A 17008-nucleotide genomic window follows, 5' to 3' on the forward strand; every position below is an offset into this window, starting at 1 on the left:
TAGGTGACACCTTTAGAAAGCTATTATAGTATTACAGTCACCTTACTATATTTTTTATCAACAGTGGGGTGTGTGTGTGCAATTTGGATTCTCTGTCTCAGGCTTCAAAATGTATTTGAGCTATGTGTTCTACCAGCCTGACTTGGAAAATGAGTCAAATTTGCTTGTGTATTAACTCCAAACTGCATTTTATATATATATATATATACATGGAGAAATGTGCACTTAAATGCTGATGGAGTTACATGTGGATTTCTTAAAAAAAAAATCTGCTGAAATGTGGAGAACTGAAGCTAAGGCAGGAAGAACAAGTATGAAATATTCGTCCACCCCGAGTCACCCACACGTACACAAACATAAAGAATCCACGGAGGTGTTCGTCAAGCTACAATTTTTATTTCTGTACAAGTCTCCCTTATGAGTGAAAGGAAGTCCCTCCCCTATCCTTGCTTACACAGTAAACAAGCCATTAAGTCAAACGGGGGGGGGGGGGGGAAGCACACACAAAACAACAAGAAAGTCCTCCTCACACAAACCATTTACATCTTGCATTGCCCATCCAGCCCCTTCCCCACTTTGGGGCCTTAGCGTCAGCCATCTTGAAATGGAGTGAAAAATGCTACGAGGATTTTTTTTAATAAAAAAAATTGAAAAAGGAGCTTCCCTTTGAATGTCATGTGGGTGTGTGACTGTGTGCGATCCTGAGGGAGGACTTCATAGGAAAAAGGAAGGGTAAAGGGATTTTCAATGCTACAAGCCATTTGTGGTTTGGGCATGGCCAATAATTTCATTCGGTATGCCTGGTTAGGCATCTAATACTTTGCCTGATTCAATATTGTGGGGTGGGGTGTTAGGTTGCCTCCTTACTTTCCTGACCAAGATTTGGTGCCTTTAAAGGCTTCATGATAGAAGAAACTAAAAATAAAGTGCAGGTCCAACACTCAGAACAAAGAGCACACCCCACTGAATTTCTGCCTATTGTGAAGCTGTTAAAAGAGCCCCTTTGGGTTCCTCTCATGTACATCATATTTTGAACATGGGTTGAAACGCTCGTGCATGTGTGTGTGCATGTGTGTGTGAGGAGATAATAAATAAAAGTTTAAATAAGGTTATTGACATTTGTCGGCTGACCAAAGGCTGTGTTATCCAGTCCTTTGCCTCCTTGTGAGAAGCACATTGCTGGCAGGAGAAGCCATTGCCCTCACGCAGCCTGTACCGGGGGCTTGTTACCTCAGAAAACCAAAAAAACTTAAGCAACTGCTTTCCTGGAAACTCAGCACTAACTTCCCAAAGCATTTCTGAACAGGCCTCACTCTGACCCAGGACAGGAGAGAGGGATAAGCGTGTGTGTTTGCACGTGGACGTTTGTGGAGGGGAACTGCAAAGAAAGCATTACACCTCACGCTCCTTCAAAAAGGACGTTTTTGTTTGTTTTTTTGTCCACATAAAAACACCTCACGTTTCACCTGGAAGGTTTTAAGGCACTGTTGTGAGAACACATAGGTAGGAATCTACCACCCACCGCCCCTTGCTGGAGCCCGTCAAGTCCAGCCAGAAGTGCTCCTGGGTTTTATTAGGAAGAAAAGAAAGCTCGTTTCAAAATAAAACAAAAACGGAACCAAGAAGCATCCCTCAAAATGCAGGCCGGGAGCAAAGGAAGAGTCACTCAAGGTCCTTGGTTGCAGCAGGAAACCAACTCCCGTGCCCCATCGGTGGAGCTGCAGAGCTTGAGTGGCATGAGCACACAGTCCCAGGAAGCAGGCACCTCAAGTGCTTAACCAGTCATTTTGTTCACAGCTTTGGATGAACGGCCTCCTTTGCCTCACACCTCCAACTGGGTAGGCAATACGGTGCCGGGCGGGTGCAGAAACGCCAAGGCTGGGTTCCATAACCGAAGTGCAATTAAACAGTTCCCCCAGGTGCAATGCCCGTCTCCGGGTGGTGCCGTTCCATGGGGAGGAGAGAAAACAGGTGTGTCTCCTTCCGTTGCCCAGGTCCAGCGCTCGAGATCCCTTCTCATCACACTTTTGAACCCGGCGAAGGGGTGCAAGCCGTGGGGGGGTTGTGTGGATAAAACCGGACAGACAGATTTCTGCCCCATCAAGAGCTGCTGTTCACGGTTTATTATTAAAGCGGGGAAAGGTGGAAATAAAAGAGAGAATCATACACACGGGAAAGGGAGATAGAGAGGCAGGAAGAGAGTGAAAAAAAGAAAACGTTAAAAACCACCCCTGACAACACTAGGGGAGTGATGGAGCTGTGGGGGGGTGCCCCTGGCCCTCCATTTCCGGCGTTCTCTCCCCGGCGTCCGTGAGGCTGAAGGGCACGCAACTCTTCGATGACAGCCCTGGAGCAGGAGAAAGGCCTTCCCGTAAAAGTCGGCAGCTTTAGTCAATGCTTTATTAGGACTTTCTTTCTCCCCCTTTTTTGTTTGGTTTTGGGTTTTTTTTTTTAAGAAAAAAAAAACGAAACAAAAAAAAACACCCCGGCTTAAAAATTCCCTGGAGTCACCATTGTCCTGGGTTCTGTCCCTCCCTCCTTTTTTTCTTTTCCTTTTTTTTTCATCAGAGAGCTGATGCTTGGCTCTCTTCCTTTTTTCCTCAATGGTTTGTGGTGGAGGGGAGGGCATGTGGAAGCTACATGCGCGAAGACGGGCTGGCCAGCTCGTAGAAAAGCAGGTAGGCGTCGCTGCTCCGGACGTGGCTTGAGGAGAGCGGTGTCACGCTGTAGGGGGAAAGAGGAGAAAGCAGTTAGGGGGCTGAGGTCTGGCACTGGGGTGAGGTGGGGTGGAACATCAGGGAATGTATATAATAAAAGAATGTAAAGGAGGGCTCTGCTAGACCAAGGAACATCGAGTCCAGCATCCCGTTTTCCAGCACGGGCAACTCCCCGTTTATGCAGGGACTATGTTCCGAGGCACCACGCGCTTAAGTGAAATTGCAAAAATTGGGAACACCATTGAGAAAGCCTGCAAATGCCCTCTAAACCTCTGGAAACCCTTGGAAAACCCTTAAAAACAAAACAAAAAACATCTGCCCACCAAACTCCACCACAATCGCTTCTCCAGAGACCTCAAAGGCTTGCGCAAAGGCTCCTGGGATTGCCCTTGCAAATGTTTGTAGGACTGCTAGATGCTACTTTTGCATCGTTTTTTGCCATTTTTGTGCTCCTTTTCATGCCACTTCCGGGTTTGTGGCGATGGGCATGTGTGCATAAGAAGCATATGCTCTACCACTAAGCATGGATGTCCAGTGGCGGTGGGGGTGAGGAAGAACCATAATGCTTGGATTCCCAGTTTTCATTTTTTTGTAAAAAAAGAGAATGTTTCTAGCATTTGTAGAACCTAAGATTTGAGATACAGGTGCTGCTAATTTCCTGCGGGCCCCCATGTGAAAGCTGCAGCCCTCTTCCAATAGAGAAGTCCTAGATATACCGTGAGTCATTGAAGGCATGCCACTCTCCGGACACAGGGTTTTTGCAGTATGCTGTGTAGTGACCTCCCATTGTGGTCCCGCTGTGATTGGAGACGGCGTACAGGTTGTAAATAGCATGATCTGCAGGGTGAGAACAAAACAGACACACACAGCGTCACTTTTATGTTCTGTGCTCTACACATTACTTATCAATGTGTAAATAGGGGAAGAAGCACAGGCACCAGGACTTCATGAATGACATAGGCAAACCCTGGTGAAATTTTGCTATAGTCTTATTTAAACACCTGTTGAACCAGTTTCAAACTAGCTTCATTTTATAGCGTACATAAAATGCTGCTCATTGAGCGCAACAATAAAGATTTGATTTATAGTGTATACAAGAGCACTAAGAACTGCTTTGCTAGAATGGACCAAAGTCTTTCTAGTCCACACTTCTGCTTTGAACAGCTACTGCCAAGCCTTTGGATGATTTCACACAGGGCATGGTGGTGATGGCTATCTTGTTTGTCTCCAGCATCTGGCACTAGGAGATGGACTGCCCTTGTATATGGAGGTTCCATTTAGCTGCACTTGATAATGTAAAGTCATATTGTTGACGCAACCTTCCCACCTGCAGTGCCCACTTGCCCCTCTCAGGCTCCTCTCACCCATTCTAGTTCCTGCAGGGGGGGGGGGAACACTCACTGCAGTTTTGGGATGCAAATTCCCTCAGGTCCAAGTCCTTGAGTGGGAAATTAACGAACGTGGTGAGCTTGCTGGATCGCATCCTTGCTTCAGAGAAACGCTTCAGGTCTGGGATAGGAAGTTAAGGAAGAAGAGCAAACGAACTAACAGGACAGATATATTATGGGAAAGAAAGGAGACTATTGGGCAACTTGTCCGACCCATTTCTCATTGTTGAAGGGTCTGGGCTCCCTGGAAGCTCTCTGCTGAGGCAACCTGCTACCCGTGGAAAATGGGCTACTCTATTGTGCATAATCAGGCCTGTGCGTGTGCCTTACTGTATTAAAGTTCTAACAAAGCTGGACTCTGTGACCTACACTGCCATTCCAATCAAGTGCATTTGCTTAGTTTTGAATTTATTCCAGTCCTGTTATTCTGAGTGCTTAAAAATTTAATGGCACATTTTTATCCTGCTCTTGTTCCAAGTTGCTCAGGGTGGTGTACACGGTTCGCTTCCTCTCACAACAACCCTGCGAGGTAGGTTAAGGGGGTGGAGAGAGACTTGCAAAGGTTACACAAGAATCCTCCCAGCCAACTGGCCATTCGAACCTGGGTGCCCTCATTTGACACATCCAACAAACTGGATTTCAAGTTACAGGAAGCAGCACTGGAACTCCATCCGCCTTCACCACCCCAGCTCAAACTTCCTTGCTCATAGTTTGTGGCTAGCATGAGGGCTAGAATCTTGCACATTTAAAATCAAAACATTAAAAGCTGGTATCTTGAGATGCTGAATTCTATGCCCAATACAAACCCCCTGTGTGATGTTATTGCAGAACAGTTACCACCCCCACCTGTGATTCACTTGCCGTCTATAAGCTCTCTAGAATAAGGACACAGCCACAGGGAAGGGAAAGGATACGCAACACTAAAATCTTTGGGAACCTCTGGATGCTGAATTTTTTCATGCATTTTGTTCTGGCTTTGCAGCGGCAGCAGGTCTGAAAAATAAAGGGAATCCTGATTAGTGGGAAGATATCATTAGAGTGCTGTGACACGGGGAAGCGGCTGGGCTAGCTCCTCTTCCTCTCCATCCTGGTGGCCAGGGCTCCTACCCCTTGAGGTAGCAGCTGCCTGCAATCCAGTCCACCTACGCCTATATGCGCACAGGAGTGCAGTAGCACCACTAGGAAACATTATCAACAAGTCCGGGGGCACCAATGGCCACCAAGAGCTAGGGAGAAAGGGAGAGATAAAGAGCAGCAAATGCTGGCTGGATTTGCTTGGAGTAGGAAGTGGGTGGCAGGATTCATTCAGTTTGCCTTTTAAAGAAAACCTACCAAATTTGCACTGCCTTAGCCAGTAAATGAAAAACACGCAAAAACCCAACAGTTGCTGCTCAAAATTCACACTGAATTTTTGTGATGCAGTTCTCTAATCAAAAATTGTGTACAAAGGTGCATATATTAGCGAAAATAATGTACAAATAATGTACAAACCCACGTAAGGTTCAGGGAAACTGCTTGCGCAAATGCATAAACAGTGGTGCCTCGACTTACAAATTTAATCCGTTCCGAAGGCACCTTCGTAGGTCGAAAATTTTGTAAGTCGAAAAGCGCCACTGGAAACTGCATTGGAAACGGAAAAATTCATAAGTCGAAGCAACCCCATCTAAAAATTCGTAAGTCGAAAAAAACCTATCTAAAACCACTTCGGTTTCCGTTCCAATATCGAGAAATTCGTAAGTGTGCGGCCATTTGCCCCATTCGTAAGTCGAAAAATTCGGTTGTCGAGTCATTCGTAAGTCGAGGTACCACTGTATTGGGAGAAATGCCAACAAAAAGGCACATGAATATCCCTTACTGGTTTCTCATCTCCGTCTAGGATGTCCTCCTTGGTGAAGAGATACATGCAGTCAATCAAGTTCACCTCCCCGTAGTTCTTCTGCAAAAAGAGGAAGACACACCAAAGAGGTGGGAGTTAAGAGCATTCCGCCAGAGCTGGCATGCTGGGGATCGGGAAGGGTGGGGGTGCAGGAGACAAAACAGCACCAAGGTGGCCAGGAAGCAATGGAGAGCACATGGTTACCTTAGCAATGGGTAGTGAAAGGTCCCAGAAGGGATCAAAGGCTGTTGAGCAGTAGCCACACTCACTGCACGTCAGAGAACTCTTGAGTTGCCCAACGAAGAGATCTGAAGAGGCAAAAAGTTGGGGGAAATGAAGAGCACTGTTATTGGCTGGACCAATCAGCAAAGGCTATCCAAACACTCAACCTCTTTCCTAAACTAGACTGGGCAACTGGTAGCCTGAATGCTACACCTGTCCCAGAATCCCATTCTGCGTGGCACTTGGCATCTCTACCAACCCATCTGCCTTACTCACAGCAGACGACTGGTATTCTGTGTTGGCCTCTGGGTGGAATCTTGCTAGTCATGTGACAGAGTGAGGCCATTGCCTCAGGAGGCAGATGCTAAGGGGTAGGGAGAGCTGTGTGTGTCAAAGGGCCTGTTCTGCTCGCCTGCCTGCCAAGCTATCCTGCTGCCTTCTGGGAGCGATAGAGGTCCACATCCTGTTGCCAGTTCCAAAGTAATATTTAACTGCCAGCCTGGCAGAAGCACCACCTAGTCCTTCGCCTCAGGCAGAAAAATATCTTGGATCTGCCTGGCGGCTCATCTGTGGCAGGTGGAATCCAAATTTATGGGGTTCCATTTTGCACTTCAGATGCCATCCTGGGGAGAGGCTTCTCCCACATGCCTCTTGAAGGCTGAGGTTTTGATCCAGCCTCCCCAATTAGCTTTAATGACTCAGAAAGCCTTCTGGACTCTATGATGGACCATCAAAGCCTTCTCAACTCCTGGGCCTGAATCAGGTCACCTTATCTTTCTATACAAGGCCTTCTCAAGCTGCTCTGATAAAACAGCCCCACTAAGCCAAATCACTATGGATCAAGATGAAACCGTAAAGCCAGCCTTTGTTCTCTGTGTGCAAATTTTAAGTAACCACATCAAGGCTCAATTTTGCGCAAAACTGTACTTGAAAGGGCCTCTTAAGGGACAAATTAGATGCTGAGTACAGTTAACCTATCTCACTTTTAACATTTGAAACGCAAATGTGTGTGAGAGCGAGCGAGAGAGGGTGATTGTTGTGAGATTATTTTCTAAAAATTTGGCACAAAATGAAGCTTTCCTCTTAGGCTAATCAGCTTCACTGGAATGGGAGAAGGGCAGGTAAATTTACGTGACTGCAGTGAAGGTGGAAGGGTTAACTCCCCACTCCCTGCTACATGCCATCTCCTGTGGCCTGCTATCTAAGGCCACATCTGCACCAGACATTTAAAGCAGCATCATTCGTTAATGGTGCCGAGAGTTGTCAGGAGACCAATTTCTGCCCCAGAGCGCCACAACTTCCAGAGTTGTTTAACCATCGACCTCTCCTCCTGGGCAACTCTTGGAATTATAGCTCTGCAAACAGATCAGCGGCCTCCTAACAACGCTCAAAACCCTCAACAAGCTACAGTTCCCAGGATTCTCTGGGGAAGCCAAGGCTGCTTAAAGTGGCAGGACGGCGCTTTGAATACATGGTGCAGATATGTGGCATAAGATCTAAAAATAATTTGAAATGTTAACTGAAATCACACACACACACACAATGCTTGGCGCTGTGGGAAATCTGCTGAGTCATAGAATGCCAGGATAAGGCTCCTGTCTCATTCAGAATTCTGAGCTGAAATCACTACCACCTGTACCTGGGATCTTGATGCCTTCTCCTAACTCCCAATTCATCCTGTGGTGGCTCTGGAGTCTCAAGGGCTGCACTTTAAATCAAAGGTGAGGAACCTTTTGGCCCTTCAGATGCTGGGAGATGCTGCTGGAGGGCCACAGGTCCCCCACTGCACTGCTCTCCTGGCAAAGACTTACCCCCAATCCGGCTGTCTTCTCTTGCCAGGTATTTCATCCACATCTGCCTGCCCTTTTCATCATCTCTGCAAAAAAGGAGATAGAAAAAGTCTATCCAAGGCTCTTCCAGGGTCAAAGGGAACTCACATGAGAGACTGCGTGTGGAGCTCTGAATTACAACTGGGGAAGCTTAAATCCCCAAAGCTTATGGGGGGATCTTGGGTTAGTCACTCCATAGCTGCCAAGTTATCCCTTTTTTAAAGGGATTTTCCCTTATGCTGAATAGGCTTCCTCGCGAGAAAAGGGAAAACTTGGCAGCTATGGTCACTCTCACCCTACCGTACTCTACCAGACTGATGTAAATATACATTTGGGAGGTGTGGGGGCAACTGTGTATCTTAAAGCATAATTTTATCCTGCTCTTTGGCAAAAACAATCAAACAGCCAACTGCTCCCAGAGCAGTTTACAAGTGTCCATAATAAGACATTCCCTGCCTTCAAGCTTACTATCTAATAGGCACAACACAAAATGAAAAAAGGGATTGCGATGGAGAAAAAGAAAAGAAAAGCCAGACACTATATCCTAGTTACAATTTCTCATTTTTCCAATCTGAAGCTCTGCCTGCCACATTTTCCACATCAGTTGGCAGCGTTTATTTTTTTTAAAGCCCTTTTGCATGTAGTTTTGACCAATATATACATTTCTGCAAGCAACTTTCCCTAATAAAATACCGTACTTTTCCGTGCATAAGACTAGGTGCATAAGACCAGTGCCACCCGCAATCCAATGCCCCCCCTTCTCTGCCTGGTCTTGCCAGTTCCTTCACACTCTACTGCGACTCACGTGAGATGGTCTAGGCTGTCTTGGTTGCCTTTGGGCCTCACCAGCACTCGGTTCACCTCACTGTGGAGCCCATCAAGGAGAAACCGCAGGAACTCCTGTGCGTCTTGCTGGCTGCAAAGAAGAGAAAGGTAAGCATTAACTAATCCCCATCAGAGATGCAGGTAAGGTCTTCTAGACAGAATCACGAGAGCTGGAAACTTAACCCCCACTTGGCTAGTCAGCTTCCTAGCCAGCTTCTGAGACCAAATTCAGGGCAAACTGAGGCCTTTTGCGGGAAGAACTGGTGGGCGCAGGCGGGGTTAAATGCCATGGTTCCTAAGGTTGTGATCCTACCTTGCAAACATCCTTTCACATCAGATGACACTAGCTATGTTTGCACTGAAGCAATTCCTATTACGGTAAATGAATCTTACTCTAACTCTGCATCACGTTATTTTGGGTGGGTGGGTATAAAGGAGCCCAAAGCTCGGTGCAAGCTAAAAGCATATTTGAGGTTGGTTTTTCTTTTTGCAGGTGTATTCTGCAACATGCCATTGACACGTTAATTAGCAGTCAATTTATACTGGAACTTCTGCACATCATTCCACTTTATTATTTAATGGTTTCCCCAACGCTGATGAATTATTGCCACTTGAAAGGGCGGTCTTGCTCTACAGCACAATAAAAAGTAGGAACATTTGTGGTAGGTCCCAGGATTTCAGCCAGAAGTAATGGGACATGCACCAATTGGAAATGAACCAGGATAGCCGCTCGAAAACCTTTGCAGGCGCAGACAGTATTGAAAGTGGGATTACGTATAACTACCCTGATACCATCATGTGCACAAAGCATCACAAATGCACAATAAAAAGGACCAGAGGGGCTACATCTGGAGACAACTAACTAACCAACCCACTGCCCCCCAACAAATAATTTTGTCCATTGGAAAATGAGCAGGTGGAAACATTTCTTACTTGTATCCAACAAAGCGGGGCGCGTATCTTTGAATCTGTGTCTTGAATTCAGAAGGACTCACGGATTCATTGGGGGATGATGTCCATAATGCCTGGATGAGCTTGGCAAACTCTGGACAGTGGAGAGGAGGTGGGGGCAGAAAGAGAGAAAATACTTGAAGGTTAGGCTTGTCAGGGAAGGGCAATGGCTTCGCCATGGAATCTATTTCACAAAGTGTATCTAAAAGACCCTAAAGTCTAATCTGAACAACTACGCCAACAGCAATTTCCCTATGCCAAAATTGGATGGACAATTCCAGCTGGGAGTGTGAAAACAGAGGTAGGTGGTGAATTGGAAAAAACAACAACCCCAAGAGGTCATAAAATATGGATAAGTGTTTCCCAAGTAGTGCAGTACTATAGTTGCAATGATATGGAGAGACAGTGTGATGTAGTGGTTAGAGGGCTGGGAGACCAGGGTTCAAATCCCCACTCGACCATGAACTTGATTGGGTGACCTTGGGCAAGTTGCTGCCTCTCTCAGCCCAGCCTACCTGGCAGGATTGTTGCGGGGATTAAATTGAGAGGGAGAGGGAGGGAGCTCCTTGGAGAAAAAGGCTGGGATATAAATGCAATATATTATAAATAATTATATTTAGGCTGCCTCCGGACTAATTTGCAGAAGAGAATCAAGTGCACGCTGGAAATTTAGGTTTGCACAATTAAAGTGGATTAAAATGGTCTCTCTCCTTCTTGCTCAAGTGCAACGAATTCACTTTGTAAAAAAAAGGTTCAGACTGTTTGCTGTTTGGAAGGCGAGAGGGGAAAGCGTGAGATGAACAAATGACTCATGGGAAGATGTATAAACACCCTACAAACAAATCAGGATGTGGGACAAAGGCTCATTGGGATATACCACCTGTAATCCTGCAAACAAATTAGAGTGAATGCGTAATACAGTCAGGATATAGTCTAACGTCTGTGTAAGCTTTGTGCAAGCAAATCAGGATGACTAGCCAGTAAATAGGTCAGGGGTCTCCAGACTTACCGGGCTTCGGGCCGGTGCCCGCCGCACCGACCGCGCGGTGGGCCGGAGAGCAGGGGAGTGCGCGCGCAGCGGGCCGGAGGGCGGGGGAGTGCGCGCCTGTGCGCATGTGCATACGCACGGGAAAAAAATCGCTTGTGCGCATGCGTATGGGCCTCCCCCGACCCGGAAGTGCATCGGAAATGACCTCTTCTGGCTCGGGAGAGGCCCATACGCATGCGCACAAAGGATTTTCGGTGATTTTTTGCCGATTTTGAAGATCGCCGCCGCGCCCCGCGCCGTAAGAGCGGGCGGCGGCAGCGGGCGGCGGGGGTCGTCGCGGGCCGGATTGGGTGGCCAATTGGGCCGCATCTGGCCCGGGGGCCGTAGTTTGGAGACCCCTGAAATAGGTCATCTGGGAGGAGCCCATAGATAAATGGAGGTCCACCAAGCTCACTAATGTCTACTCTGGTTGGCAGCAGCTCTCCTGGGTCTCAGATGGAGATCCCACATTAGGGAGAAATACCCCCCCCCCTCCGTCAGATGCCTGGCTGTTCACCCCCATTTTGGCACTCCTTGGCAGGCAGGAAATGCATTCAGGAGAGTCGTCAAGCCCACCATACACGACTGGAGTTTATCTCCTGCTGCAGAGGAGACAGAAAAACAAAGAGGGTAAAACCGAAACCCAGAAAAGCCATTTAGCATTTCCTCAGAGTTCCCTATTATTGTATTTCTGTATCATTTTGAGGCATGCTTCTCTTTTTGCTCAGCTGTGGAGGAAGCACTGAATTTCTTTCTGCCTCAAAAACTCACCCACCCTTTTGCCCCTGGGAAAGACCCTGGTTTGAAACTTCTGGGGAGAGAGCAGCTGCCAGTCAGTGTCTACAATATGGAGCCGAGCGGACCAAGGGCCAAATTGGTGTAAGGCTGCTCGCCCTGTGTGTGAAGTGTCGCAGTCCTTACCAGCCATGAGGGCCATCTGCATGCGGCTTTTGTTGTTCAGGTCGTGGACGTACTGGTTCTGCAAACAGTAATCTCGGAGCTCTTTGGTGTTGCTCAGACACTGCAGGATTGAGTTCATAAAACACTACAGGAGGCAAACAAATGAACATGCATGAAGTGTAAGGACAGACAAATAGGTCAACTTTCTTTTCCTTTCCCCCTTTTCTAATTTCAAATTCAGCTGGCCACATTTCTGCATCAGATCGTGATCCCCCCCCATCTCAAAAATATCTACCCACATTTTAGTGCCCATTCATCCTAATGTGCACACACTCTGGTATGCAATTTTGCCTACTATACACATATTTGCAAGCAATTTTCCGTACTAAGAACTTTATTTAGCTATGTAAAACATTTATATATCTTGCCGTTCATCACCAAGAGCTCTGTTGGGCAGCTAACAGAAACAAGACCATAAATTACACCCTTTTAACATTTTGCTTGCAATTTTACAAGCCAAAGCACCAAAACAGCAGGCAGGAAATGGCATAACCCAGTAGCAGTAAGAACCATAAGAAAATACAAGAGAATGTTAAAATCAGGTCAGTAAAGGAACCCCAGCCGTTTGCAGTCTAAATGTTTTCCCCAAAAGGGAAGGATTCATTTTTTTATTTTTTTATTTTAAAGCATATACAAAGAAGCCATTAAAGAGATGGTGGGAGAGATGAGCTTGCTTCCCCGGGAGGGAGTTCCCAAGCATAGATAATGCATGTTTTATTATTGCTGAAGCTCCCTTGGGGCCAGGGTCCTTTAATGGCTGAAAAGCATGCTACAAATAATTTCATATAATTCTCTTGAGTCTTTTTTTGTGTGTGATGTGTGTGTCTTTCAACCAAGATTCCTCCTTCTGGGGTAAGGAGATACAAATCTGCATTGCTTTTAAATGCAAATCGCATCAGCTGTCTCGGGTGAGGCTGAGCTGGTCATTAACCAGACTGATAACTTAATTCTTCCTCCCTCCACCTGCTGTGATCCTGGCTAATAAAAACCCTCTTCTGCAGGTGCTGTTTGAATGGGAAAGAAAGCTATCATCTGTCCTAGTGGGTGGATTCTCTCTGCTGCTTCCAGCGTAGCAAACAGCAGCTTCAGAGGAGGTGTTTTCCCCCCAGGACTGCAGCGGGGGGGGGGGGGGGGGCGGGGGCGGGGAAGGGTTAAAACTTCCCTCCATGCCTGCTGCGATTCTGTTATCAGTCAGCCTTGCCCCTCTGTCCCGTCCTCTACCATCACCACCCACCCTCCCTGAGTTTGAGGCCAGCACCAAAATCTGTATAAGTCCACCTGTACTAAGATATCTGTGATCACATCCACACCATACTGTACATTAAAGGTAAAGGTAAAGGGACTCCTGACCATTAGGTCCAGTCGTGACCGACTCTAGGGTTGCGCGCTCATCTCGCGTTATTGGCCGAGGGAGCCGGCGTACAGCTTCCAGGTCATGTGGCCAGCATGACAAAGCCGCTTCTGGCGAACCAGAGCAGCACACGGAAACGCCGTTTACCTTCTCGCTGTAACGGTCCCTATTTATCTACTTGCACTTTGCACATTAAAAGCACATTGCTTCCTCAAAGACTCTTGGGAACAATAGTTTCTTAAGGGTGCTATAACCCTCAGGGGGGTAAACTGCAGATCCCAGGATTCTCTGTTCAAGTGTCATAAATATGTGCATATAGTGTGGGTGTCTGAGATGGCGAGGCTGTGGAATAAAAACATCTGTGTAAGACAGGCCCTTATATTTCCAAATGGGCCTTAACAGTTATCACTTTACCTAAATGTGACTAGGGATCTGATAGTGAGGTGGCTGCATTTTTAATGTCCTGCTCCTAGTTTTATTAACAGGGAACATTTTCAAAAACACATTTATTGTCATTTGACGTTGCGCTTTCACACATCATGTGAACTGCCTTGAGAAGAATGTTCTTCCTGAAAGGCTCAGGTGTGGAAACCTATCAGATGGGTAAACCTCAGCCGCTCAGGCCCAAACTATAATAGTAGTAGTAGTAGTAGTAGTAGTAATAATAATAATAATAATAATAATAATAATAATAATAATAATATTTATACCCCGCCCATCTGGCTGGGTTTCCATAGCCACTCTGGGCGGCTTCCAACAGAAAAACAAAACAAAACAATCTATTAAACATTAAAAGCCTCCCTAAACAGGGCTGCCTTCAGATGTCTTCTAAAAATTTGGTAACTGTTTTTCTCTTTGACATCTGATGGGAGGGCATTCCACAGGGCAGGCGCCACCACTGAGAAGGAGGGAACTGCCAGAAGGGCCTTGGTACTGGATCTCAGTGTCCGGGCAGACGGGGGTGGAGACGCTCCTTCAGGTATACTGGACCGAGGCCATTTAGGGCTTTGAACTAGGCCTTGTGAGGTTAAATGCTCCTCTGAATTTAACATGTAGGTGTTTGCGCCTGCACTTAAAACAACTCTAAACAAGCATTGCATGTGAAACCTAAAAGAGCATTTAATTTCATGAGTATGGGCCTGAGCAGTTGAGGCTTCCTGAGACCGTTGCAAAAAGGCCCTTCAGAAGGGCAGGGGATTCCCACCACAACTATCAGCAAAGGGGAACTGAGGGACAAACAGCGGTGGAAAGAGCTGTCGAAATTTCCTGCGTTGGCGGGGTACCCACCCACCGGGCATGGAGAAGTGCCACACCACTAATCCAGCCGTGACCGTCAGGCTGCTGTGGCTCAGCTGGCGTTGTGTGTGCACGGCTTTCCCACATACTATGTTCTCATTACAGTGCCAGAGGCAATGTGGCCTCTGAATGCCTGTTGCTGGGGCTCCCGTCTTGGGAACAGCGCTGTTGCGCTCAGGCCCTGCTTGTGGGCTTTGCATCAAAGCATCTGGCTGGCCATTGTGAGAACAGGATGCTGGATTAGATGGGCACTGGCCTGATCTAGCAGGCTCTTCTTACATTTGTGTGTGTGTGTAGGGCCTAGACAGCTCAGTTGGTTAGAGCGTGGCGCTGATAACACCAAGGTTGCTGCAGGTTCGATCCCCATGTGGGGACAGCTGCATATTCCTGCATTGCAGGGGGTTGGCTTAGGTGATTCTCACAGTCCCTTTCCAACTCTACAATTCTATGATTCTATTCACAAGGAAGCGGCATGCGAATCACAATGGCGGTAATTATGCCATACCAATTAGCGCATGCATGCTATCACCCTGGGGCTCCAAGAGCCTGATGCGCGAGCATCTGGGAGATAGCTGCATGGTGGTGCAGTTATGCCATGCTCTCTCCCTGCAAGGTGAGCCTAGCAGTTTGAATTTGGCAATGAGGTAGCAGCAGCAGCAGCAGTGCCCGGCAATAAGACCAGGGTGACCTCTGTGCTTGACCCGCACAGAGACTAGGTTTAACCTTGCACTGCTTTTTAAATTATTCATTTCAGAGAGCTTTGGTTCAGTCTTGCAATTCAGAGGCTCAGCTATATGAATCAGAAAGCTTTCCGTTCGAAGCCTGCTTCTGCCGTGATCTCACTATGAGGTGGGCTTCAACAAGCCACTCTAGCTCTGCCTCAGTCCTGCAATCTGAATTATGGGGGCAATCGCTGAAATAAAGTGAGGAGGAAGAGGAGGTGGTGGTAGAGGAGGAGGAGGAACAAAGTTTTTCCTTTGCCCTGCTCCTTTTCCAGGGTAAACCCGCTCTTTAGTGATAGATCAGAACAAATGGCAATCTGGGAAAGACCCAGATTGTCATTTGCTCCAATTGAGAATTAAATAGCAGTTTTCCGGGTGGGGAGGAGGAATTGTGGGCAAACTGAAGGGGTGGTCTGGATCTATCACTGCAAGTGCAATGCAAACAATCCATATACGTATCTGGTTTTTTATTATGCTGAAATCCCACACAGCTCGCCAACAGGAGCCAAAGGCAAACTAGTGACCTAACTGGGTATACATAAACTAAGAATTAAGGAACAGGGTGTGCCACAGAGCATAGGGTAAGCTCAGGAGTGTGTGATTGGTGCCACTATCAAACTCACAAATCCTTTCATGTGAAAACCCACTTCTGGTTCACCCCATCCCAAGTCCCCCCCCCCCCAAGCTGGGATCTTGCTGAGGCCTATCAGCAGATCTCAGGCTTCAATCATACCATACCCTTAGAGCAGCAACATACCACTTTAAACAGGTCAATGGCTTTCCCCAAATAATTATTGGGAGCTGCAGTCCGTTAAGGGTGTTGTGAATTGTTAGGAGACCTCCCTGTCCCGTCCTCCCCCCCAAGCTACAATTACCAGTGTGGTTTAACAATCAGTTCCTCTTCCCAGGGAACTCAGGGAATGTAGCTCTGTGAGGGGAATATGGGTCTCAGGGCCCTTAACAAACCACAGCTTCCATAATTCTTTGGAGGGAGCGCCACGGGACTGTTTAAACTGGTACCATTCACAGTGTGAATGTGAGCTCAGTTCTCCCGCCCCAGTGCAGATATACCCAAGTGAAGTGGAAAGAGAGAGGAGTGGACTCACAGTGTTGCCGAGGTTCCGGAGGCCGGTCAGGCCCTGCACGGTTTTGGAATTCTGTCGAGAGAGAAGAACATGCATTGGTTGTGAGAATGCGGCAACTCTGGGTCGGGTAGATATGCAAACACAGCCAAATCCAAGGAGGTGGGGGGACAAACAAAGGCAAAAGAGAAAGGGGATTCATCCTCCCAAAGATTTGGGATAACGGGCATATACTGTAGATTTCAGGCCATTAAACCCACAGCTTGCAAGGAATCTCAAACCCCTGACACATCCCTTGTCAATACTTGCTGAGCAGGAGCAAGGCTTAAGGGGAAGGTTCCCTACTGGGGGGATAGTGGTGGTGGAGGAAGAAACAGAGCCTACAAAGCAAAGCCAGTGCCCCACTTCTTTCTACTCTCAGCGCCAGAAATGAATGAGTGCCAACTTTAGCAGCAGCCGACAAAGCCCGTGGGAAATTTCTGCTATCACAGAATCAAAGGTTCTGTGGGTATTAATACCTTGGGCTCCGCCAAGAGATCTCAAGCGTTCAGGCTCAGTCCTAGAATATGGAAGTCATGGCGGAGGGAGTGGGGAAGAGACAGAGAAGGTGCTTCTGTGCATGTGCAAAGAGCTTTCCCTTTCTAAAAGTAAGTTAAGGCAATCAGACTCTGTCTCATCTAGAACTGGGGGGCCCTGGGCTCCCAGCATGGCCCTGAGTTTCCCCTCACCTATTAAATGAATGCAAAAGGCTAATGAATGAAT

General features: G+C 47.2%; 1 protein-coding gene across 7 annotated transcripts in view; it reads right to left on the reverse strand.

Annotated features, from left to right (window-relative positions):
- Positions 1-374: 374 nt before the first annotated feature.
- The window catches only part of USP2 (ubiquitin specific peptidase 2), a 72904-nt gene continuing 56270 nt past the window's right edge, over positions 375-17008 (reverse strand). For all 7 annotated transcript variants that reach the window (XM_088658025.1, XM_088658027.1, XM_088658026.1 and 4 more), the window contains 11 exons: positions 16271-16321; positions 11757-11880; positions 9791-9902; positions 8838-8948; positions 8015-8079; positions 6186-6289; positions 5961-6041; positions 5020-5098; positions 4119-4226; positions 3434-3554; positions 375-2724 (listed from right to left, as the gene is read on the reverse strand). In XM_088658025.1, coding sequence (XP_088514151.1) covers positions 2637-2724; positions 3434-3554; positions 4119-4226; positions 5020-5098; positions 5961-6041; positions 6186-6289; positions 8015-8079; positions 8838-8948; positions 9791-9902; positions 11757-11880; positions 16271-16321 — 1044 coding nt within the window. In that variant the 3' untranslated portion in view covers positions 375-2636. The remainder of the gene's footprint in view (positions 2725-3433; positions 3555-4118; positions 4227-5019; positions 5099-5960; positions 6042-6185; positions 6290-8014; positions 8080-8837; positions 8949-9790; positions 9903-11756; positions 11881-16270; positions 16322-17008) is intronic.

Source organism: Zootoca vivipara, chromosome 14, assembly GCF_965207765.1.
Source record: "Zootoca vivipara chromosome 14, rZooViv2.hap1.1, whole genome shotgun sequence".
Lineage (NCBI taxonomy): Eukaryota > Metazoa > Chordata > Lepidosauria > Squamata > Lacertidae > Zootoca > Zootoca vivipara.